Below are 23349 nucleotides of genomic sequence, written 5' to 3'. Positions count from 1 at the left end.
GAGTCAGTCCCAGAGGCCCACTGTCACGCTGTGTGCCCTCCCTGTCCCCCAGAGAAAAGGGACAGGGACAGGAGAAGAGGGGAGGCCTCAGAGGATGAGCAGACCCGGAAAGGGGTGAGGCAGAAGTAGAGGGAGCAGGTGTGCTTCCAAACTGGCCATTCCTGTCTCCAAAGTGGGACTCTTGATGGCCCCTTGGAGCCCCCTGGCAACACTGGGCTGAACCAGTGGGACACCTGGGGAAAAATCCCTTGCTGGGGTCTGCTGAAGGAACCAGGCAGACACAACAGGACCTCAGGCCTGCACCCCAGAAGCCTCGGCCTGCCCTCACCAGGGTGGATGAGGTAGGCAGAGGGGAGAGGTGTGGGGGTGACCAGCCTTAGATTGGGGGGTGGCCCTTCAGATAGGTCACAAGTTCCAGTGCCTTCCTGGGCAGACTTTGTCATTCCTGTGTGGCCACCAGAGGTAGCGGGGAGCTTGGGGGGGCACCTGAGAGTCCCCCCACTCTTATTCTTCCAAACAACAGGTTTTGGCCAGCCCACCTGCACCCCTGAGTTTCGCTGGCCTGATCCCTCCCACGCCACCTCCCCACTGGGCCTGGAGCCCCGTGATGGAGTTTGGGGGGCACTTGGACAGGACAGGGAGCAGACTTTGAGGAGGGGTGCTGGCTGAGGAACCCTGGGTGTCCGGGATGAAGGCTCCAGCCAGGCTCCACCTTCTGCACTTCCCTCCCTCCCCTCCCCTCCCCCTGCCTCTCCCCCTCCCTCCCTCCCTCCCCAGCCTGCAGCCCGGCCCGCCGCTGGCTCAGTCAGTCTCAGGCCAGCCCCGGAGGTTGGTGCTGCTGAGGATTCGGGCTCCCTCCTGAGCGGCCTGGGCCAGCCCCTCCCTCCCAGCCCCCCAGCGTCACCCCCCAGCCCCCGAGCTGGAGCACACACCTTGGGAAACCGTGTTCCACTTCCTGAGAGCAAGCCCAGGGTTGGACCAGAGGTCAGAAGAGGTGAGTTGGTCTCCACGGACCCCGCTATGCCCCTTCCAGGCCTGGGACCCTGGGATGGCTAAGTGGGGGTGCAGAGAAGCTGGTGCCCACCGACCCACCTACCTGGCCTCTCACCTGGCCCCCTGGGCGAGGTTCAACGTCCCTCACCACCCTTCCTCCACCCCCTGCCCCAAAACCTGGGCAGGCGGAAGGCAAGGTGCCGCGGGAAAGGTGGGCAGCAAATGCCAGGGGCTAGGATTGGATTGGGGTGCACGAAAGGATCTGTCTCATCCTCTCTATCCACCCCATCGCACCCACCTCACTCACCCCTTGGGGGTTTCGGAAGGCCCCACCCCAGCCCGCAGGGAGTGAGACGGTTGAGAGAGGCCAGGTGGAGAGGGAAGGCAGGCGCTGGGAGGTTGCAAGGAGGTATGGATCATGGATCGTGGAAGGGGGGATCCCCGCGGGTTTGGGGGTGTCCCCACGGGGCTCCATCCCAGCGCGCCCTCCTTCCCGCACAGGTGGGCGTGGGGCTCTTGGGCCGGACACCGGCGGTGGCACCGGCCGAGGGCGACATGGCCGAGGAGCAGGACCTGTCGGAGGTGGAACTGAGCCCAGTGGGCTCCGAGGAGCCCCGAGGCCTGTCCCCCGGGAGCGCCGCGTCGCTGGGCCCCGACGGCGGCAGCGGTGGCATGCGTGCCAGCCCGGGCCCCGGCGAGCTGGGCAAAGTCAAGAAGGAGCAGCAGGACGGCGGTGGCGGCGGTGGCGGGTCCGAGGCCGACGACGACAAATTCCCCGTGTGCATCCGAGAGGCCGTGAGCCAGGTGCTGAGCGGCTACGACTGGACCCTGGTGCCCATGCCCGTGCGGGTCAACGGTGCCAGCAAGAGCAAACCCCACGTGAAGCGGCCCATGAACGCCTTCATGGTGTGGGCACAGGCGGCACGCAGGAAGCTGGCGGACCAGTACCCGCACCTGCACAACGCCGAGCTCAGCAAGACGCTGGGCAAGCTCTGGAGGTGAGCGCCCCATGCCCTGAACCTGGGGCGCGCCCCCCACCCACCCCTAGCACAGCCACCACGTCGGACCGCTCTGTCCCCAAGCCCGCACAGCCGCCCTTGGACTGGGGCCCTTGGACTGGGGGGTGTGCTCCCCTCCATGGCTCTGCGCTATCCAGTGCCACCCCCCCACCCCGGGGTCCCCCTTCCTCAGATCCATCCCCACTCCCCTTGCTTCTGAGCCATTCCCTCCACTCCAGGTCTACCCGCTCCACCCTTCAGGGGCAGCGGGCTAGAGGGTGCCCCCTCGCGGCTGGAATTCTATGGGTGGGGGGGGGACACCCAGGGGGAGGTGTCAGTGGGGAGCACACACACCCAAGGTTGCTCCTGCCACCTGAAACCCCTCCTCATGGGGAGGGCTAAGGGGAAAAGGTGGGGACATGAGCCAGCCGAAGAGGGAGGGAAACTGAGGCAGCCAGCTTGGAAAAGTGGGGTGGGGGAAGTTCAAGGAGAAGGAGGAATTTGGGTGAGATACTGGGAGGGGGACAAGTGGGTGCTGAGGAGGATCAGGGTCCCCCGAAAAGGGTTTGTGGCGGAATCTGCCCACTGGCCCGTCCTGCTCGTCTGGGCGCCATCTTCCCTCCTGGCCCCACCCAGACTTGGGACCTTATCCCTCTACCGGGGCCACGGCACCCCGACTGCAGAAACCACGGCCCCACTCTCTTCCCAAGACACCCCTAGACCACCCCCAAATCCTGGAGAACTCCACCCTTGGGTAGAAGTTGGGGGTACTTTCTTTGGGTGAGGACTCACCCCATCTGGTCCCCCCCCCCCAGCTGTTCAATAGTATCCTGAGTCCTGCGCAGTTCTGAAAGAGGACAGGGGGCCCACACATGCCCCCCCACAAACCTGGGGGCTGACAAGCCCAGAAAGGGGGGACACGAGCAGCGGGAAGGAGCCGAGCTCCCCCCATGCGCCATGTACCCAATTCCTCCAGCAGGGTTGGGGTCACTCCTTTCTTTTGGGCTGACAGCAGAGATGAGGGGGCTCTTCTTGCTGCCCATCAGGGTCCCATTCAGGGTCCCCTGAGCCCAGCGCTGTGGGGTGTCCCTTCCTCTGAGAAGCTGAAGCCCAATTCTGTCCCAGCCCCCTCACCTCCGGGCCTTGGGTGTGTGTAGAAAACAGCATGAAGGTGACAAAGTGGGCCCCACCAGCACCCCAGAGAGCTTCAAAGCCAGAATGACCCACTGCCAAGCACTCAGACCTCCCTTCACTGCCCCTGCCCCCTCCTCATGGAACTTCAGGTCTGAACTCCCCAGATTAGCTCTTGGCACTGCCCTCTTCCCCATTCAGGACAATTGGAGAAACAGGGACCATTAATGGGTGACATGACAGGACCATGCGATGGTCAGAGATGGTGCCAAAAGGGAGGGCAGGAACTGGGGTCCACAGACTGTTAGGAACTAAAAGATTTGGGGGCACGCAGAGAAAAGAAGCTGCCCCCCCCCCCCAGCCCATAGATGGACTACAAGGGTGCTGAAGCCGCTGTGTGGAGGGAGAGAGAATTTGAGTCACTGTGGGATCCATCCTGCCCGTTGGGAAGACAGCGAGGGTTAGATCTGGGAAGCCACAGTGAAAGTTTTCATAGGTGGGGCGACTGTTGGTCCTGAACCTACGCCTCAGCAGTGCCCTGAAAATGGGGGTGGCTTTGCAATGAGAATTGGGGGGCTGAGAGACCAGGTGAGAGATGTGCAAGGGTTGGGTTTGGCCATGGTTGGGTGAACTGAGGGTTGGGGTGAGCCTGACACTGGGTTCTGTGCTTTCACACCCATGCCCGCTCTGTTCTGGCCCATTCACAGCTAGAGAATGAGCAGGGGCTTCTGGGGGACAAAGCAAATTTGGGATCCCTGGGTGCCCTAGGGACCCTGGCAGAGGCAGGATGAGGGAACCTGCTTTGGGGGTGGGAAGCAGAAGCCTGCCTTTCCACCCCTCACCCTCTCACCTCCTTCCTGGGGTCCCAGCCAGTGGGGAAGCTAAGCCGCCCAGGAATGCTGCCTGGAGCTAGAGGTGCCTGGTATGGTCCTTCCGAGATGGGTGGGGGCCCAGAGCACAGCGGGCAAGGCAGTCCTCCATGGCACCTGACACTTCCCCTCCCTGCCTCTGCTGAGCACCCCAACCCCAGCCATGAAGAACACTCAGCACCTGAGTCCCCGGGACTGGGCAGGGGTGCTTGCAGCCTGCAGGTATGCCTGAGCCGATAAACTTGGGGGACCGAAAAGGGTTTGCCTGCTGCTGGGCCAGCTGTACCCCACCCCCAGCAAGTCACTGACTGCCAGTACCCCCCATCACTATCCCAGGAGGGAGGGACCCCAGGGGCAGCCCCCTCCAAGCATATTCAGAGAGACCCCGCAGCCTGGTCACCCCTTCCACCTGCTCTGAGGCAGCAGGCTCAGACAGGGGCCTGCCAGCCATGGGAGGGGGAGGTCCCTTTGAGGCTGTGGACGGGGGGGGGGGGGGGGGGGGAGGGGGGAGGGGGGGCATGGTAGCCCTGTTAGCTTACTTGTCCCTCGATGGCACCGCTGGGTCACTTTCGGGACAAAGTCCATCCCTGCAAACTGCCTCATATGGCACCTGATTCCTACCTCTGCCCTCGCTGTGGTTTGGTTTTGGAGTTTTTTTGGAGGGTTGGCAAGGAGGGAAAGACCTACCAAGCAGTGCTCAAGGAAGTTCAGGGGTCACTTCCAGCAGTTCCTGGCCAAGGGGGCCCGGTACACTCCAGCACCCACCTAGTGGTGCCCAGTTGAAGAGACACCTGGCGGTGCTCGGGCACTGTATGTGTGGTGAATGGGGGGGGGCATATGCCAGGCATGCACCCCAACCTTGTGCCCTCTCCCAGACCCCCGTTGTTCCTCCCCCTAGCCACACCCGTGAGTGCCCCTGTCCCCCAGTGCCTGGCCAGGCGTCCCATGTCTCCTACAGTCCCCTCGCTGCGGGGACAGACACTCAGGGGCTCCTCTCCTGGCTGTCGCCCCCCCCCCCCCAGGCTGCTGAACGAGAGCGACAAGCGGCCCTTCATCGAGGAGGCCGAGCGGCTGCGGATGCAGCACAAGAAGGACCATCCAGACTACAAGTACCAGCCTCGGCGGCGCAAGAACGGCAAAGCAGCGCAGGGCGAGGCCGAGTGTGGGGGAGCCGAGGCGGAGCAGGGCGGGGCCATCCAGGCACACTACAAGAGCGCCCACCTGGACCACCGGCACCCCGGGGAGGGCTCCCCGATGTCGGATGGGAACCCCGAACACCCCTCAGGTGAGCCTGCAGGGAAGAGGGGGGCAAGCAGGGTGAGAAGAAGGTAAGGGGGTGTTGTTGGTGAGAGCCGGGGTTGACACCAAGGGGCCAATTCAGGTAGTTACATATGAGTAGGAGGAACTCCAGGTGGCACTGGCACTGGTCAGGGTTCCCCCCAACTCCTCCAGGCAGGATCCCTGAGTTCAGAGGCCAGAGAAAGCCCAGAGCTGCGCTGGGTGTGGCCCCAAAAGACAAAACTAGAAAAGGAAGTGGGTGGGGGCTGAGGGATTGAAAGGCACTCCCAGGAGGCTGGGGTCTTCTCTGCCAAATGGGGGGGGACCTGCATGAGAGTCCATGTCCACCTCACCCCCATCTCCCCACCCCCCACATCTCTCTTTTCTGCACTGTTCAGGGGTGGCATGCAGGGGAAGGTTCAGTGCCCCCCTGCCACTGGGCCCCCAAATATTCACCCACAGTGGGCTTCCACCTCTTTCTCCCCCAAGACTAGAAGCATGAAAGCAGGGTCAGTCCCTTGCACACCCCACTTGTTTGCTAAATGAAACCAGGAGCCTGGGGGGGTGCAGTGGCTGAAGAGGGGTTGAGGTCAAAGGACAAGGCTGACAGGGACAGGGAGCAATGAGCCATCAGAGCTGCAGGGGTACAGGACGCAGGGTCTGGGTTCTCCCTCAGAGAACCCCCTTGAGGACAAGGGGGGCAGATGGGTGAGGAAAACTAAACGGCTAGCGTCAAAAGGGCACCCCTGACCGCACCCTCTTCTGCCTCCCGCCTCCCCAGGCCAGAGCCACGGCCCCCCGACCCCGCCCACCACCCCAAAGACAGAGCTGCAGCCTGGCAGGGATGCCAAGCGGGACGGGCGTGCACTGGGGGAGGGCGGGAAGCCCCACATCGACTTCGGCAACGTGGACATCGGTGAGATCAGCCACGAGGTCATGTCCAACATGGAGACCTTCGACGTGGCCGAGCTGGACCAGTACCTGCCGCCCAACGGGCACCCGGGCCATGTGGGCAGCTACTCAGCCGGCTACGGGCTAGGCAGTGCCCTGGCAGTGGCCAGCGGACACTCGGCCTGGGTCTCCAAGCCACCCGGCGTGGCCCTGCCAGCCGTGTCACCACCCGGTGTGGATGCCAAGGCACAAGTGAAGACGGAGACGGCCGGGCCAGGGGGCGCGGGCCACTACGAGCAGCCGGCGGGTGCCCAGCTCCCCTACACCTCACTCAGCCTGCCCCACTACGGCTCTGCCTTCCCGTCCATCTCCCGACCGCAGTTCGACTACGCTGACCACCAGCCCTCGGGACCCTACTACAGCCACTCGGGCCAGGCGCCCGGCCTCTACTCGGCCTTCTCCTACATGGGGCCCTCCCAGCGGCCCCTCTACACGGCCATCTCTGACCCCAGCCCCTCAGGGCCCCAGTCGCACAGCCCCACGCACTGGGAGCAGCCCGTGTATACGACGCTGTCCCGGCCCTGAGGGATCTGGCTGGCCACCACCCCTCGCCCCCTGCCCCTCCGGGTAGCACCCCCTTGATCCCCGCCCCCTAAGTCCCTCACTCACCTCCGGCCTGGTGGTGGCCGTTGAGGGAGGCGCAGAGGCAGGTTGGAGAGGCCACGACCCCCTCTGCCTCTAGGCTGTCCCCAGTTGTGAAGACAGACGGGGACTGGAAAAAGAGGGTAAAAAGGGCCCCCAGGAATGACCCTTTAGCCCAGGACCCAGACGGGCTGGCTTCTTCCCCTCCTGGAAGTGGGGTGGTGGAGAATGATTTGGGGGGCTCACAGACCCAGGGGTCAGGGTCCCTGCGGCTGAGGACAAATTGGAGGGAGCATTTGAGGGGTTCAATAGGAGGGCCTTCCTCGAGGCTGGCAGGCTCTGGGGCCCCAAGCTGTGCCAATGGCCTCGTGCTAGAACGCCCCAAGGGTCCCCATCCTGGGGCAGGAGCTCGCAGGTAGAACTGAGAAGATCCCAGCCTGCCCACAGCCCCCAGATCCCCATCCCCATGGCCCCTGCTGCCGGCTCCTTCCTGCTAGGGTGGGGCCACCTCCTTGCTCCCGGAGACGCAGGACCCCAGCAGGACCCCACCGCAGCTTGTGGGTGCTGGCTGCAACCCCTGCCCCAGCCCCGCTGAGCCTCTGCCTACCCCCCCTGAATCAAGTCTGTAGCTGTGTGCCCGCCCCATGCCCACACCACCCCCCATGTAACGCACCCTGCTCCTTCTTATTTATCTGTAGCTCCGGCCCGTTTGGGGCCCCCCTGTTAACCGCAGTAAGTGACCTGTAATAAAGCGAGAGGCCGCGGCCTCGCCTGGCCTGTCTTCTGGTCTCTACTCCCTCAGAAAGAGCACAGCCCGCAGACCACGGTCACCCTGACATCGAGCTCGGCCTACAAAGGGGCCCCACACAACCGGCTGATACAAACAAGCTGAGAGCGAGCCCCCCCACAGCGCCCCTCTTCTGGCCAAGAGCTCCCAGGATGGGTGCAAGGAGGTGGGTGCAGCCAGGCATCCTGCCCATGTACACCACATCAGAACATACCACATACACCAAGGCACGTGGCACACGTATGCAGACATGCCACAGAGCACACACAACACTCACACTCTCAGCGCATGAGGACATGCCACGTGCCTGTACAAACTCTGCACAGTCATGTCTGCATACACCAGGCCCAAATGCATGGGTAAGGGCTGGGACAATGGCACAGCGGGGAGGGCTAGCACTTGGCTAACATGTAGCTGATCTAGGGTTGTCTCGGCATCTCATAAGGGCCCCCCCCCAAGGCCACATTGGGTAATTCCTGAGCACAGATCATCGGTAGGTGTGAACTCCCCAGAAAACCACACATACATGACTTACACTCAGACACACCACTCATATGTTCACAGCCTACTCACTCGGTCTAGGATGGGGTGCTGCTCCCCATCACATACACACAAACTCCACTTACACATTCCCACACATACACACACCCTAGACTCAGGGACTGAGGACCCCCCTTGGCTCCGGTGACCCCACTTGTGCTGAGGTCTACAGTTCCCCTCCCTCCCCTCTTCATCTTCTCACCCAGGGGAACTTGACTCAGCCTGGGGCGGGGGGGGGGGGGGGTTTGATGGACAGGAGGGGGAGCAACCCTCAGGAATAGTGGACGACTCGAGCACTCCCTTTCCCCAAGTGCTGGGGCTCTTGCTCAAAGTGTGATGCTGGACTTTGGAGCCCCGATACTCTAAGCTCGCATTCCTAGCCTCCTCTCTTCTACTGTTTCAGCCCCACTTCTGCCTTAATGGGGTGGTTTTCAGGTCCCCAGCCCATTCTTCCACCCACGAGCTAGGACTGGGGTCACACAGGGGCACCCTGTTGCTGTTGCTGCTCTGCCCTGCTGGGTGCCAGAATGCCCCCGCCGAAGGTAGTGGCGGAAGTCTGACCTGTGGCATTTCGCCGGGGTGGGTCTGACCGGCCCCCGCCTGTACAAGCCCTGCTGGAATTCCGCCTTCATTTGCTGTCTTCACTTGCTAGCTTTCCTTTGGACTCTGTGTCTGCCCAAAGAGCATTCTCATTCGAGTCAGGAAAAAAGAAGAAACCGGGCTCAGCAGTAGAGCATGTGAGCCCCTGAATTCCATCCCCAGCACCGATGCCTCCCACCACCACCAAAATCAGGTTGAAACAGAAAAGGTTCAGGCCCACAGGCCAAGGTTCTCTTTTGTTCTTTTTGAGTTACATCTGGTGGCGCTCAGGGGTTACTTCTGGCTCTGCGCTTAGAAATCGCTCCTGGCAGAGACCAGGGACTATATGGGATGCCGGGATTCGAACCACTGCCTGTCCTGGATCGGCTACGTGCAAAGCAAATGTCTAGTGCTGTGCTATCTCTCTGGCCCCTCCGAGGCCCTTTAAACCCTGGGTCTCAAAAGGACGGTTGAGGGGCTAGAGAAGTGGCACTAGAGGTAAGGCTTCTGCCTTGCAAGTGCTAGTCTAGGATGGACTGCGGTTCAATCCCCCGATCTCCCATATGTCACCCCAAGCCAGAGGCAATTTCTGAGCACATAGCCAGGAGAAACCCCTGAGCATCAAACGGGTATGGCCCCCCAAAAAACAAACAAACAAAAATCAAAAGGACAGTCGGGGGCCAGGGCGACAGCACAGTGGAGAGGGAGTCTGCCTTACAGGTGGCCAATCTGGGTTTGATTCCCCAGATCCCATATGGTTTCCCGAGCCCTGAACACTGCGGTGTGGCCCAAAACTCAAAAACAAAGTAAGATAGTCCAAGGATTTAAGGCACTGACCTTACCTGAGACCCCTTCGGTCAGAACCCTGACACCAGGATCTTCCAAGCAAGCACTCCAGGGTGACAGGTAACCCCAGCACTGCTGGCTGAGAATTACAAAGGGGCCTGTGGGTCCCCGAGTACTACCTGGGAGAGTCCTTGGTCAACTGCAGGCAAGTGCCTCAGTCAGAGGGTCCTAAAATCTGTGAGCAGCCAGGCAGTGCCAACTGTGGGTGCTTGATTTTGGGGTCTACACTGGACCTGCTCCTAGGTCAGTGCTCCCACATGTCTGACCACCCATCCTTCAGAATAGGAGGCTTCTGTATCTGTCACAGCTCCTGCTCTTGGGGGGGCTTATGAACAGAGGGGCAGGGCCCAAGGGATTTCCCCAAGGTTGCAAATGCCACCTGGGGTCCCCCCTCACCCTCACTGACCAGAGGTCCCGGGAGAGGGGAAAACAGATGCCCAGAAAGGCTGAGCGGCCTCAGGGGTACCCCTCGGTCAAGAAAAGGCACCGTGCGAAGAGCTTCAGGGTCCCGCAGGCAGGGTGGGAGCCCTGGAAAGGGCACGCCAGGGGTGGGGTGAGAGAGAACACCCCCCTTCCCTCCACTTCCCCAAGGGTTAAGTCCCCGTTCCCACTCCCGCCCCCATCTCCCTTTAATCACATCTGATACCACAGGGGAGATTGGGCAGGAACAAAAGGGCCATTTAGAGAAACGGGGCTGCGAGAGTGACCCCCGAGCTCCGGGGCGGCGGCCTGGACTTGGGCACAAAGGCGGCATTTCAGAGCTGAAATTTCAGCACCCAACTTGATTAAAGGATTCCACAGCCCGGAGGAGGGTGCCCGGGGGGGGGGGGGGGGGGAGTTGCGAGGTGCCCTGCACCCCGAGTTAACTCTTCTGCAGAGCTTACAAGCTGGCCCTGCTCCACGGGGGCCTCCTCCCGCCAGAGATGCACTGTCTATCCATCTGTCTGTCTGTGTCTATCTGCACAAGAGTCCTCAAACTGGGACATGCGGGCACTGGAAGGTGGGGGGGAAGCCGGAACGTTCGGGGAACCCCTCCCGCTCCTGTCAGCCACACACCCCATTCTCCCACGGCCGCCACCTGCTCCCAAGGGAGGGTGGCCTGTGATTGGCCTTCTGGAAGATTCCAGAAACAGGTGGAAGGAACAGAACCAACAGCGGAACCTCAGGGGCAAGAAAGGGCACTTCGGGCCAGTTTAAGGGTCACCCTTGAAACCTTTCGAGGTTGAGCCTCCTGATCTACCTGCTCACATCGTCCAGTGGTGCAGGGAGAGCCCTGGACGAAGCGTGAGAGGGATGTGGGGTGCCGGCCAGGTGCTCCCCAAGCCGAACTCCTGAGCAGCACAACTGGCTGGGGATCACCGGGTCCCCACTTCCTGCTGGGCCCGGGTTCCTGTAAGGGGACCCCAGCCTCGATAAGCGGCTCGAGGCAGGTCCCCCGGAACAAAGGGTGGCTTGATGCGGCCCTGCGCTCTGATACTCCTGAGAAGGGGGGAGCCCAAGCTCGGTCCCCCTGGAAAGGAAATTGGGGGTTTCCGTAGCAACCAGCTCCCGGGGCACAAAGGCCCGTCTGTGCGGGACAGCAGCTGAGGTGTCTCCTGTGGCTGACGGCGGGGACCGGGCGGGGACCGCGGGGTGGGGGTGCGCGAACATCCAGGGAGCACCAGAGCCCCGAGGGGCAACAGCAGAAGAGCTAGGGGGGGAGCAGTTTATTGTGCTCAGGGATCAGGGATCAGTCAGTAATGATGAGTTCATCCACGCCCCAGTCTTCGTAGCTCCCGTCCGGCAGGTAGCGGCGGATGATGATGGGAATCTTGCGGGCCCTGTAGGGGGAGAAAGGAGGGTTGTCACACATGTGAGGGCTGAGTCCTGCTCTGCAACCGAGTGACAGGGACAGGGAACCCTAAGAGCCAGCACACGCCTGGAGCACACCCCCCACACTCCGATTCCTAGTGGCCTCTAGAACAAACTAAGGGGCAATAAGAAGCAGCAGGAGAGTGGGGGCAAAGCATAGAGGGCGTTGAGCACGAGAGCACTGAGAGCAGAGCACTGAGCATGGGAGCACTGAGAACAGAGCACTAAGCACGGGGCGAGGTACTTGCTTGAGCTCCTTCATGGCGATGAGCAAAGGGTCGGTCTCCCCCTCCAGCTCCACCATCACGGGGGCACACATCCTGTGAGCAGAGACAGGTATTGGATGATGGCCCAGTGGGGGTAGGGCTCAGCTGCCAAAAGTGGGTTTCATGTCACAGGCAAGAATGCTGCCTCTGGGAAGGCCACTGGCCAAAAGAGCTGGATGGCCGTTGGGCACAGAGGGGAGGCAGGGGCCTGGATTTAACCATGAAGCCCCCCGTGCCCCGGAACTAAAGTGTTATCCAGCAGGTACTGCATGAGGCTTGTTGCAATTCAGCCCCTGAAGAGGTTGACTGATGGAGGGATGGAGGATGAGGTCTTTCCCCTCCAGCTCAGAGCACGAGTCTGCCACCCTGTCTAGCCGATGGTTCTGAGGTGAAGCGGTGGGTAAACAGCTCGAAGACAGTCAGGCTTGTGGAAATATTAGCTTTATTCGGTGGACAAGACTGAAGTCCAAAGACTCAGCCTCAGTTCCAGCAAAAAGCCTCTCGCCTTCCACAGACCCTTGCTTTTATCCCCCAGAATCAGGTACCACGCAATGGTGGGATCAGATACCACCCAATGGTGGAAGCAGAATCAGGGACCACCCTAGGGATGGGACAGAATGCCAGGTCATACCCTAGGGTAGGGCACAATCACCAATCAGGGTAGGGTCAGTAACATAATAATCCCCTAAAATATTTACATACATATAACAATTCCCCCTGTTTGTTTTTAGTAAACAAACAATATTGTCTACAATTATTAAAGGAAAAACTAGTCAATAATAAAAGAGTGGCTGTTTGCATAAGCGCATCACAGGAAAATGTAAAGAAAACCTTCTAACCTAAACACATGGCTAATCCAGGATTGATTGCCACCGCCTCCGAGAGTCCCCTGAGCACCACCAGGAGTGATCCCTGAGCAGAGCCAGGAATAAACTCTGAGCACCATCGAGTATGACCACCTTTCCTCCAGGAAGCCCCCGGGAATGATTCCAGCTCAAGTCTCCACTAACCTGATCCCCAACCCACACGTCATCAGAATTCCTAAGAGAATGGGATTAGAGGCAGGTTCTAGAGCAGGGGTCTTCAAACTACGGCCCGCGGGCCACATATTGTATTTATTCCCATTTTGTTTCTTCACTTCTAAATAAGATATATGCAGTGTGCATAGAAATTTGTTCATAATTTTTGTTTTTACTATAATCTGGCCCTCCAACAGTCTGAAGGACAGTGAACTGGCCTGGCCCCCTGTTTAAAAAGTTTGAGGACCCCTGTTAGAGCCTTCCTTCCCCAGGTGACTCCGATCCTTGGCTGTCAGCCAGGGTCCCGTACACACCACACCTGGCTCAGTTTAGTACTATCTTGATTTTCGGTGATTTCCCAACGCCAGAAACTTTCCCAAGGACAGAATTCAAGAGTCTCTGGGTTCCCCTTTCCTGAGCAACCCCCTCAAATTGTTCCCCTTCCCCCTAATTTTAAAGCTGGAAAGCAGGAAACTCGTTCCCTCATGCCTGTGTATCCCTTAGTGGCCACCAGCTGGTGCTACCGAGCCAGAGCGCCGGAAACGATGGTTCCCTGGGCTGGAACCTGGGACACAGGAACCCACCAGGAACCTCAGCCCCACCCAAGAGGGCTCCTCACATCTTGCCGGTGGGCTGCAGCTGGAGGGTCTCCCTGGGAGCGGGGGCCACCCTGGTCTAGACCCCACACTGGGAGGTACACGAGGCTCCCCAGTTCCCCCTAGTGTCTGCTCCAGGCCCTGCAACAGCCATGCGAAGGCTCACTTGCTGACTTCTCAGGCTGCCCTCCTCTCAGGAAGGACAGGACTGGGCCCAAGGGCAGCAGGGAGGGAGATGAGGGGGCACACTCACGCAATCTGCAGGGCGCGGGTGCCCAGCACGCGGGCACGCTCGTACTTGGTCATATAAGGCGTGGTGATGCGCTTCTGGTTGGCCTGAGGGCGCTCGCCGGATGGGAGGATCTCCACGTTCTCCTGGCCCTCCTGCGCCCAACATGGGACAAAGGGAGAGCTCAGGGAGCAGTCAGGCACTGCCAAGTCAGGGCACCTCAGGAAGTGAACCCCGAGCACAGCAACCCTCCCAAAGCAGGGAGCCGGGCACAAGTGGGAGGAATCGATGGGATGGATGGACAGACAGTTGGATAGATGAGTGGATAAATGGGCAGACAGATGGACGGATGGGTGGGTGGATGGAAGGTTGATGGGTAGAGGACGGGCAGAGAGGCATACGGATGAGTGGGTGATGGGCAGACAGACAGGTGGACAAGTGGGTGAATGGACAGATAGTGGGACAGATGGGTGGATGGACGGACAGATAGGTAGACGAATGAGTAGATGGCAGACAGTGGGACAGATGGGTGGATGAACAAACAGATACGTGGATGAAGGCTATATAGGTAGGAGACTGAATCAAGGGAGAGGACAAGGCTAGCAAAATCAGGGGACCCCAAGCCCTGTCAGGAATGATCCCTGAGCACAGAGCAAAGAGTCAGCCTTGTGTATGCACTTCCAAGTGTGGCCCCAAAACGACCAAAATGTCTAGGGCTCAGGGCAGTGCGAGGCTATGAACATGATCCCCGTGGTTTTCACTGGATCAATATCACCCATTGGGGCAGGAATGATAGGACAGTGAGGAGGGTGCTTGCCTCAGAGGCAGCCAACCACAGTTTGATCCCCAGCATCCCCATATACAACCCCTGAGATCCCAGCCAGGAGTGATTCCTGAGAACAGAGTTGGGAGTGCGCTCTGAGCACAGTCAGTGGTGGCGCATAGAAGGGCCAGATGATAGAATGGGAGGCACTGACTGGGCCCCAGTTCAAACCCTGGCACCACCGCACAGTGTCTATGCACTGCCAGGGGCCACATGAGCACAGGGCTACAGAGGAGGCAGGAAGCCCGGGCGCCACCAGGAGCAGACCTCCCTCCCCACTGACCTCCTCGGCATTCTCCAGGTCATCGAGGCCCTCGTCCTCCTCCACATCATCAAAGTCGTCTCCATCGAAGCTGCAAGGAAAAAGTGGGGCCGGGGGAGAGCTTCACTCACTACCCCAGGTAGAAGGAGAGGCTCCAGCAAACTTTGCCAGAGTCTATTTGCACCCCATCAGTCCCTGACATCGTCTTCAATTTCTCTCCCTAAGTATGCTATTCCCACCAGGGACAATATGTACCCCAGGATTTCTGCACCTTAAAAACAAACAGGGGTCAGAGATATAGCACAGCAGTAGGGCATTTGCCTTGCACATGGTGGGCCCAGGACGGACCTGGGTTCAATCCCTGGCATCCAATAGGGTTCCCCTAGCCTGCCTGGGGCGATTTCTAAGCACAGAGCCAGGAACAACCCCTGAGTGGTAGGGTGTGGCCCAAAAAAAGCAAAAACAAACAAACAGGGCTGGAGCTATAGCACAGTGTGGAGGACATTTGCCTAGGTTCAATATCTGGCATCCCATAGGGTTCCCACCAGTAGCAATTCCTGAGCACTTTGACTGTGGTCTAAGATAAAAACAAGTAAATACAAGATGAAGAAGGGGCCGGAACGATGATGCAAGCAGTAGGGTAGAACGTTTGTCTTGCATGCACTAACCTAGGATGGACCATGGTTCGATTCCCCGGTGTCCTATATGGTTCCCCAAGTCAGGGGTGATTGGGGCCAAAGAGATAGCATGGAGGTAAGGTGTTTGCCTCGCATGCAGAAGGACGGTGGTTCAAATCCCGGCATCCCATATGGTCCCCCGTGCCTGCCAGGGATGATTTCTGAGCATAGAACCAGGAGTAACCCCTGAGTGGTGCTAGGTGTGACCAAAAAAAAAAAGTCAGGGGTGAGCATCACCAGGTGTGGCCCAAAAAACAAACAAGGACCGGAGAGAGAGCATGGAGGTAAGGTGTTTGCCTTGCATGCAGTAGGGCGGTGGTTCGAATCCCGGCATCCCATATGGTTCCCCCAAGCCTGCCAGGAGTGATTTCTGAGCATAGAGCCAGGAGTAAGCCCTGAGTGCTGACAGGTGTGACCCAAAAACCAAAAACCAAACAAACAAAAAGGTGAAGAAACTGAGTGGCTTAAAGGCTTGGAAAATGACAAGTGGATTAAAGGGGTGACAGAGATCAAACCTGGGATCAAGGCAATCTGACCTGCATTCTCTGGGCCCCAAAACCCACAGTAGTATAACATTCAAGAGAAACCCCTTGTGGCTGAGAGCTACGACAGCGTGGAGGGCGGTTTTCTTGCACACAGCTGACCTGGGTTCAATCCCCAGCCAGCATCTCATTCGGTCCCCTGGACCTGCTAGGAGTGATTCTTGAATACAGGTCAGGCCTGAGCACTGCCAGATGTGGCTCAAAGAGAGAGAGAACCCCCTTGCCTTCCATCAGAATGCCTGGATCCCTCCCTACCCCTGGATGCACAGTCCTGGTGGGGTGGCCCTATGAACACTTCTGTCTCTGGGTCTCCCCTTCCACCCCTGGTGGCTCCTTCTAGGTTCCCTGGCTGAGCAATGCTGGAACAGCTCCTGCGCTGTCACCAGGCTTCTTTGCCCCCACGACTCCCAGCCTCCTGATTTCTCAGTTTTAACGAATGTCGCTTCTACTGACAACTCTATTTGGATCTCATTTTGGTTGGGAGTTTGGGATGATCAGGGGGTGCAGGAGCAAGGGAACTGGGTCTCCCACGTCAATGTACGTCCCCTGGGCACCGGAAACCACGAGATCGGGGCCAGGGACATAGTGCGGGGGGGGGGGGCTCTGGCCTGGCACGCTGCAAACCCCCCCAGCTCCCCAAGTGAACCCCAAAAGCCTAGGGACCCCAGGAGTGATCCCAGGAGCGATCTATCCCTGTGCATAGATTCCTCACCCCCTGCACGTTCCCGGGAGGCCAGCTCCAGCCCTCGGCTGCTCCCGCTCCGGCCCCCCGCCAGGCCGACCGGGCCCCGCACTCACTTGTCCTCGTTGTCGGACATGACGCCCGCGCCGCGCGCACCCACCGGCCAGGTACCCCCACGTCCCGCGCACTGCGCGCCGCCACGACACGTGCCTCTGCGCCTGCGCGGTGACCTCCCGCCGCAACCTCTTCCGGGGCGGGGCGGGGCCGGAGAGCGCGCTTGCGCCTGCGCAGAACGGCGCGTGCCCGTCCCCATGGCAACCGAGAGGACGCGGCGGTCTCGGGCTAGGAGCGAGCTGGCTGGGCTTTCGACGGCGGGCTCTCACCGATGCGGCAGGTGAGGTTTCGGCTGCGATCCCCCGCATTCCGCTCCGCGCCCCTCCGCTCCTAAGGCCCCATGGGCGCTTCGTTGCCAAGGGATCGGGATGTCTGTCTGTCAGTCTTTCTGTCCGTCCATCTGTCTGACAGCCCGTCCGTCTGTCCCTCTGTCCGTCTGTTTATCTGTTCCTCTGTCCGTCCGTCCGTTCCTCTGTCAGTTTGTCCAACTATCTGTCCACCTGTCTGTCCGACAGTATGTCCGCCTGTGAGTCTGTCTGTCCATCTGTCCCTCTGTCCCTCTGTCCATCTGTTCATCTCTCCATCTGTCTGTCCATCTGTCCCTATGTCCGTCTGTCCATCTGTCCGTCAATCTGTCAGTCTGTTCATCTGTCTCTCTGTCCAATTGTCTGTCCACCTGTCTGTCCATTTGTCCGACCGTCCGTCCATCTGTCTGTCCATCTGTCTGTCCATCTGTCTTAGTCCATTCGTCTGCCTGTCTGTCCATCTGTCCGTCTGTCTGACTGTCCATCCGTCTGTCCGTCCATCTATCTGTCCATCTGTCTGTCCACCTGTCTGTCCATCTGTCCATCCACCTGTCCATCTGTCTGACAATTTGTCAGTCTGTCCAGATGTCTGACAGTCCATCTGTCAGTCTGTCCATCTGTTATCTGTCTGTCCATCTGTCTGACGGTTTGTTCATCTGTCCTTCTGTCCATCTTCCAGCCATCTGTCTGTCAGTCTGTCCATCTGTCTGACTATCGGTCAGTCTGTCAGTCCGTCTGTCCGTCCATCTGTCTGTCTGTCTATCCATTTGTCTGATAGTCTGCTTGTTCGTCTGTCTGACAGTCCGTCCATCTGTCCCTCTGTCCATCAGTCTGTCCACCTTTCTGTCGTCCATCTGTATGTCCATCCGTCTGTCTATCCATCTGTTTGCCTGTCTGTCAGCCTGTCCATCTGTCTTACAGTCCATCCGTCCGTCTGTCTCTGTCCATCTATCCATTCATCTGTCAGTCTATCTGTCCATATGTCAGTCTTTCTGCCCATCTGCCTGTCTTTCCATCTGTCAATCTGTCCATCTGCCTGCCTGTCTGTCCATCTGTTTGACAGTCCGTTTGTCTGTCCTACCCATCTGTCCATCCGTCTATCAGTCTGTCCATCTATATGACTGTCCATCTACCAGTCTGTCAGTCTGTCTGTCTTTCCATCTGTCTGACAGTCTGTCCATCTGTCTGTCTTCCTGTCTGTCAGTCTGTCCATATGTCTGACAGTCCATCTGTTTGTTCTGTCAGTCTGTCCATCTTCTGGCTGGCTGGCTGTCTATCCATCTGTCTGACACTCTGTCATTCAGTCTGTCTGTCCATCTGTCCATCTGTCTGTCCATTCGTCTGTCTGTCCCACTCCACGCTCTGCTCTAAGTCCCCATGGGCACTTTATTGCCAAGGGATCGGGATGTGTCTGTGTGTCTGTCCATCTGTCTCTTCACCTGTTTGTCCATCCATCTGTCTGTCTGTCCATCCATCAGTCCATCCTTCTGCCTGTCTGTTCCACTTTGCACCTCTCCACTCCTAAGTCCCCAGGAGTGCTTCATTGTCAAGGGCTCGGGATGTGTCCATCTGTCTGTCCATCTGTCCATTGGTCTGTCTGTCGTCTGTTCATCCGCCTGTCTGTCTATCCCACTCCGCACTTCTCTGATCCCAAATCCCTATGGGTGCTTCATTGCCAAAGGATCGGGATGTGTCTGTCTGTCCATCTGTCTGTCCGTCTTTATGTCCATCCATCTGTCTCAGTCTGTTTGTCCATCTGTCTGTCATTTGTCCGTCCCTCCATCTATCTCACTCCGAACCTCTCCTAAGTCCCCATGGGCGCTTCATTGCCAAGGGCTCGGGATGTGTCCTTTTGTCTGTCCATCGTCTGTCTAAGAGGTGGGAGAATCTAGCGGCCTCATTCTTTTCCCGCCACCTGCTCCTCGCTTCCCGAGTTTGCATCTCTGCGCTGGGGCAGGCAGGGCTGGAAGGCAAACAAGCGATGGGGCTTGTGGTAGGGGTGCGTCCAAAGGTTCTCAGCCACCCCTCCACCTCAAGGGCCTTCCCATGGCTTCCCAGGAGAGAGTGAGGAGGCTCTCACAGCAGGAGGCTGCGAACAAAAGCACGGACTCACCCCACTGCCCCTGTCCAGCCACTTTCACCCCCAGAACCTGCGAGCTGCTCCAAGGTCAGTGCCCAAGATTGGCGGCAGGGATGGTTTGGTGGGGGGGGGGAGGATGAATTAGCACTGCGTGGAGGGCGTTTTTTGGCCTTGCAGGAGGCTGACTCAGGTTTGATTCTCAGCATCCCATATGGATGCCTCCACCACCCCACCCCCAGGCATGATTGCTGAGTGCAGAGCCAGGAGTATGCCCTGAGCACTGCTGCATGTGAACCAACAATAAACAAAAACAACCCAGAAGTGAGTCCAAAGCAATAGCACAGCGGGGAGGGCATACAGCCTTGCATGGGATCGACTGGGGTTCAAACCCCAGCATCCCACCCCCGCCAAGCCCACCAGTCATGATTTCTGAGAGCCGGGTGTGCCAAAAATAAATAAATAAATAAAATAAAAACAGAAGACAGAGAACCTCTGAAGTAGCCACAAGAAAAAAGAAGAAGAAACAGCAACAGCTTGGTCCAGGGCTGAAGAGATAATATAAATGGGTAGGGAATTATCCTTGCATGCAGCTGACCCAAGTTTGATCTGCAGCACCCCATCTATCGGTCACCTACTAGGAAGGAAGGTCACCAGGAGAGATCCCTGAGCATAAAGCCGAGTGACTCAACACTGAAACACAAAAAGAAAAAGTTGAAGAAGCAAAATATAGCTGAAAGCGGGAGAACTAGTACAGCAGGGGAAGGCACAGACCAACTCCGATTTGATTCATGTCCCCTGATAGCAGCTGGAGCCATCCCAGAAAACAGAGGCAGGAGTGGCCCCAAGCACCGCCAGGGCTGGGTGGTCCAAATGCCCCGACCCTCCCCCCAAAAGAGAAATTGGGCAAAGAGAGAGGAAAGGACCCATTGCAGGAAGGGAAGAGGAGAGGGTCCAGGTTTTTCTACGTTTTTTGTGGGGGCCACACTTGGCAGTGCTAAGAGGATACTCCCGGCTCTGTGCTCAGGTGACTTCATGGGATGCTGTATGGAACCCAGGTTGGGCGTGTGCAAGGAAAACTTCCTCCCTACTGTACTATCGCTCCAGCCTCAGACTGTTCTACTTCTGTGGGGTCTCCTGCCTGCAGCAGGCACAAAGGCTTCTCCTTGGGCATCGGGCAGAGCTCAGGGCACCTACCAGCTCCCTGAGCCTCTCAGAAGCGCTTTGTCTTACAGACATGATGAAGGAATCCAAGCTGACCAAATTCCAACAGCGCCATCTCATGAACACCATAAAAAGTAAGCGGCAGCTTGCAAAGTCTTCCCAGATAGAGGGGTTCCCGATATTTGGGAGGATGTTGGGTTTTAGGGGCCATATCCAGCGGTTCTCAGGGGATCGGACCTCAAGGGGATGACCACATGAATGCACCAGAGCTTTGAATCACCTCCCCAGTCTTGAAGAGCTCACTTTAATTTAATCTCAAGGGGCCGTCGAGGTGGTGTTAGAGGTAAGGTGTCTGCCTTGCAAGCACTAGCCAAGGAAGGACCACAATTCAATCCCCCGGCGTTCCATATGGTCCCCCCAAGCCAGGGGCAATTTCTGAGAGCTTAGCCAGGAGTAACCCCTGAGCATCAAATGGGTGTGGCCAAAAAAAAAAACCAAAAAAAATTTTTTTTAATCTCAAGGTTTGTTTGGTTTGGAGATCACACCCAGCAGTGCTTGGGGCCCACTTCCCACTAGGCGATGGACCCTTCTGGCTGTGCTTGGTGCCAGGGTTCAAGCCTGCGTAGAGGGTAGACGCGCTAGCCCCATGAGCAATCTCTCCACCAATAATGTCTTTTTGCCTTTTTTTTTTTTTTTTTTTGGGGGGGGGGTGCTTGGGTCTGTGCTCATAAGTCATTCCTTTTTTTCGGGCCACACCTGTTTGATGCTCAGGGGTTACTCCTGGCTAAGCGCTCAGAAATTGCCCCTGGCTTGGGGGAATCATATGGGATGCCAGGGGATCGAACCTCGGTCCTTCCTTGGCTAGCGCTTGCAAGGCAGACACCTTACCTCTAGCGCCACCTCACCGGCCCCAGAAGTCACTCCTGGCAGGCACCAGGGACCATATGGATGCCGAGATTTAAACTACCGTCTGTTTGAATCAGCTGTGTGTAGGCAAACGCCCTACCACCTGCTATCTCTCCAGTCCCCTTCTTTATGCCTTTTTTTTTTTTTTTTTTTTTTTTTTTTTTTTGGTGGGAGGAGATCTGGGCCACCACCATGCACTGCTCAGACACTGTATGTGACTCGATGCTCAGGAATGACCCCGGGCAAGGCCAGCAGTGCAAGGAGCCCAGGGACCCAGCCCTCCTACCCGCTCCCCTCCCTCATTGCCCAGCGAGAGAAATAAAAGCCCAGGACCACAGTTTGTTGTACAAGAGTGTTTATTGCAGCATTGTTCATAGTAGTAAAAACACATCAGAAACCACCTGAATTTCTGTAACTAGGAGACTAGTTGAATAAATAACCTCATCCATCTAAGGGCTAGTAGCGGTCAGCTATAAAAAAATAAGTTATATAGAAAGGGGCTGATCTGAAGGGCATCGGTGATAACTTAGGCGGCATTTCCCGCAGTGCGCAATCTAGTATGATCCAGTGTTTGAAAAGAGACACCACATAGAAGTCTGGGATCACACCCCAACACGTTTCGGCTGGGACTGGGCAACGCTCCTACAGGCAGGGGATGCTCTCGACACTTTTCAAAAGAAAAGTCGGACCCCTACCCAGCACTCCCTCCCCAGGAGGAGATCCTCTCCCACTCCGCTGTGGCCCCACCGCCAGCCAGAGGGCACTGCGTGCCAGGGTGCCCGCCTCGCCCACCCACCTGCCTCCCATCCTGGGTGCCCACTCCCACCTCCGGCCGGCCAGCTTGTGCCAAGCCAACGGGGCATACAGCCGGGAGCAGTTCAAGCCTCAGGCCACCCGTAAGTCCGGACTCACATCGGTGGAGCTAGGGGTCCAGGGACAGGCACCCCCCTGCACAGAGGTGATAGTTCTTGAGTTTTGGCACGTGTTAGATATGGGGGCTGGTATTTGGTTTCTGGGGAAGCAGTTTAGTGACAATGTTAAGCATGGTTCTGAAGGCTGGGGGTGAGACACTGCACTGTCAGGAATAACCCCACTAAAACACAGAGGTGGGAGTATCCCTGAGCATCGCTGAATGGGAGCCCCAAACCAGAAACTTTGCGGGCTGGAGAGAGTTCAGTGTTCTGTGCTGGAGGTCCAGGCTCACCTCATGATCACACGGCCTGGTCCCCTAATAACTGGTGGATTCGTGTTCACACACACACACACACACACACACACACACACACACACACACACACACACTCTCCTCCCCACTTCCAGGTACAAAGCCAAGAGTAGCCCTGAGCAACACGGGGTGTGACCCAAACACCCATCTGGAAATGCTGCCTAGAATCCCAGAGACAGCCAATGAACGGAACCCTGACTACATCTGGCTGTCAGCACTCGAAGCCACTGTTTCCGGGGGCTCGCTTGGTCCCCTACACCCACCTAGAGATGTCTGTGACCCTCAGACTTGGCGCCCAACCCAGCCTTGCCACCCCACCACCACCACCCAGGCACCACATCGCAGCCTCACACCCAAGATCCATCACCTACTCTCACTACACCAAAGCTGGGGGTGGTGCTTGCAAAGCTTCCCCCTGGCTTCTCAGAATCTCTTCCCAAGAAGCTCAGGAGTCCCCTGGCCCACAGCCAGACCACAAGGGGCTTGGGAGGATGAGGCATTTTCTGGTCCCTCCAGGAGACTTGGAGAAGGAGAAGCAAAGACTCCAAGACATTTTGGCCAAAGGGAAGGAATCAGAGCCCCTGAAGAAGAAGCCAACGCCCCCAGAACAGCAAGATGGGGTCAGCCCGGAGCCTCCAGACCGCTTTAAAGAGTGTGAGTCTCCCCCCAACACATCTGGGTGTGCAGGGGCCCGTGGGGGGGGGCTGGAAAACCAGAGGACCCATAAGGAACAGGACAGCAGAACCCACTGACCGTGTCCCCCTCTGCAGTGGTGAAAGAAATCGAGGACAGGAAGGAATTCCTGAGTGACATGGAAGCCCTGGGCCACGGCAAACAGTTCCGAGCCATCATCCTGACAGAGATTTCCCAGGTGGGGGTGCACCGGGCCAGCGGGAGGGCACATAGGAGGGCACAGAGGAAGGGTCGGGGGTTTTTCAAAGACCAGCTCTCATGCCCAGCTTCCCTCCTTCCTCCACGCCCTTGGCAGAAGCTTCGAGAAATGGAAGACATTGACCATAGGCGAAGCAAGGAACTGCGCCAGACCCTGGCCCTCTAG

The 23349-nt window shown here is 58.1% G+C and overlaps 3 protein-coding genes across 3 annotated transcripts; 2 read left to right on the top strand and 1 right to left on the bottom strand.

The window, feature by feature from the left end:
• Nucleotides 1-869: 869 nt before the first annotated feature.
• Nucleotides 870-7583, top strand: SOX10 (SRY-box transcription factor 10). Its single transcript, XM_049771620.1, has 4 exons — nt 870-994; nt 1495-1991; nt 5014-5276; nt 6051-7583. The coding sequence occupies exons 2-4, from the start codon at nt 1549-1551 to the stop codon at nt 6743-6745; spliced, it is 1401 nt and encodes a 466-aa protein (XP_049627577.1). The 5' UTR covers nt 870-994; nt 1495-1548; the 3' UTR covers nt 6746-7583.
• A 3664-nt stretch (nt 7584-11247) lies between these two features.
• On the bottom strand, nt 11248-16739 carry POLR2F (RNA polymerase II, I and III subunit F). The gene is made up of 5 exons (XM_049771777.1): nt 16618-16739; nt 14622-14691; nt 13540-13670; nt 11654-11725; nt 11248-11374 (listed from the first exon to the last, which is right to left on the bottom strand). The coding sequence occupies exons 1-5, from the start codon at nt 16635-16637 to the stop codon at nt 11284-11286; spliced, it is 384 nt and encodes a 127-aa protein (XP_049627734.1). The 5' UTR covers nt 16638-16739; the 3' UTR covers nt 11248-11283.
• Nucleotides 16636-23349, top strand: C4H22orf23 (chromosome 4 C22orf23 homolog). Its single transcript, XM_049772470.1, has 9 exons — nt 16636-16895; nt 16951-16985; nt 17131-17141; nt 18979-19087; nt 20233-20295; nt 21781-21963; nt 22809-22946; nt 23063-23163; nt 23281-23349. The coding sequence occupies exons 1-9, from the start codon at nt 16636-16638 to the stop codon at nt 23347-23349; spliced, it is 969 nt and encodes a 322-aa protein (XP_049628427.1).

This window comes from Suncus etruscus, chromosome 4 (genome assembly GCF_024139225.1).
Source record: "Suncus etruscus isolate mSunEtr1 chromosome 4, mSunEtr1.pri.cur, whole genome shotgun sequence".
Lineage (NCBI taxonomy): Eukaryota > Metazoa > Chordata > Mammalia > Eulipotyphla > Soricidae > Suncus > Suncus etruscus.
Note: the sequence above shows the minus strand (reverse complement) of the source record. Positions and strands in the feature narration are given on the sequence as shown.

Excerpts from the sequence above, each read along its gene's own strand:
- POLR2F (XM_049771777.1), bottom strand. The coding sequence starts at position 16,637 with ATGTCCGACAACGAGGACAA. Across the intron at positions 14,692-16,617 it reads ATGTCCGACAACGAGGACAA|CTTCGATGGAGACGACTTTG; the intron begins GTGAGTGCGGGG and ends TTTTCCTTGCAG. Across the intron at positions 13,671-14,621 it reads ACCTGGAGAATGCCGAGGAG|GAGGGCCAGGAGAACGTGGA; the intron begins GTCAGTGGGGAG and ends TGTTGGGCGCAG.
- C4H22orf23 (XM_049772470.1), top strand. The coding sequence starts at position 16,636 with ATGACGCCCGCGCCGCGCGCACCCACCGGCCAGGTACCCCCACGTCCC. Across the intron at positions 20,296-21,780 it reads TCTCATGAACACCATAAAAA|GAGGAGATCCTCTCCCACTC; the intron begins GTAAGCGGCAGC and ends CTCCCTCCCCAG. Across the intron at positions 22,947-23,062 it reads TCCAGACCGCTTTAAAGAGT|TGGTGAAAGAAATCGAGGAC; the intron begins GTGAGTCTCCCC and ends CCCCCTCTGCAG.
- SOX10 (XM_049771620.1), top strand. The coding sequence starts at position 1,549 with ATGGCCGAGGAGCAGGACCTGTCGGAGGTGGAACTGAGCCCAGTGGGC. Across the intron at positions 1,992-5,013 it reads ACGCTGGGCAAGCTCTGGAG|GCTGCTGAACGAGAGCGACA; the intron begins GTGAGCGCCCCA and ends CCCCCCCCCCAG. Across the intron at positions 5,277-6,050 it reads GAACCCCGAACACCCCTCAG|GCCAGAGCCACGGCCCCCCG; the intron begins GTGAGCCTGCAG and ends CCGCCTCCCCAG.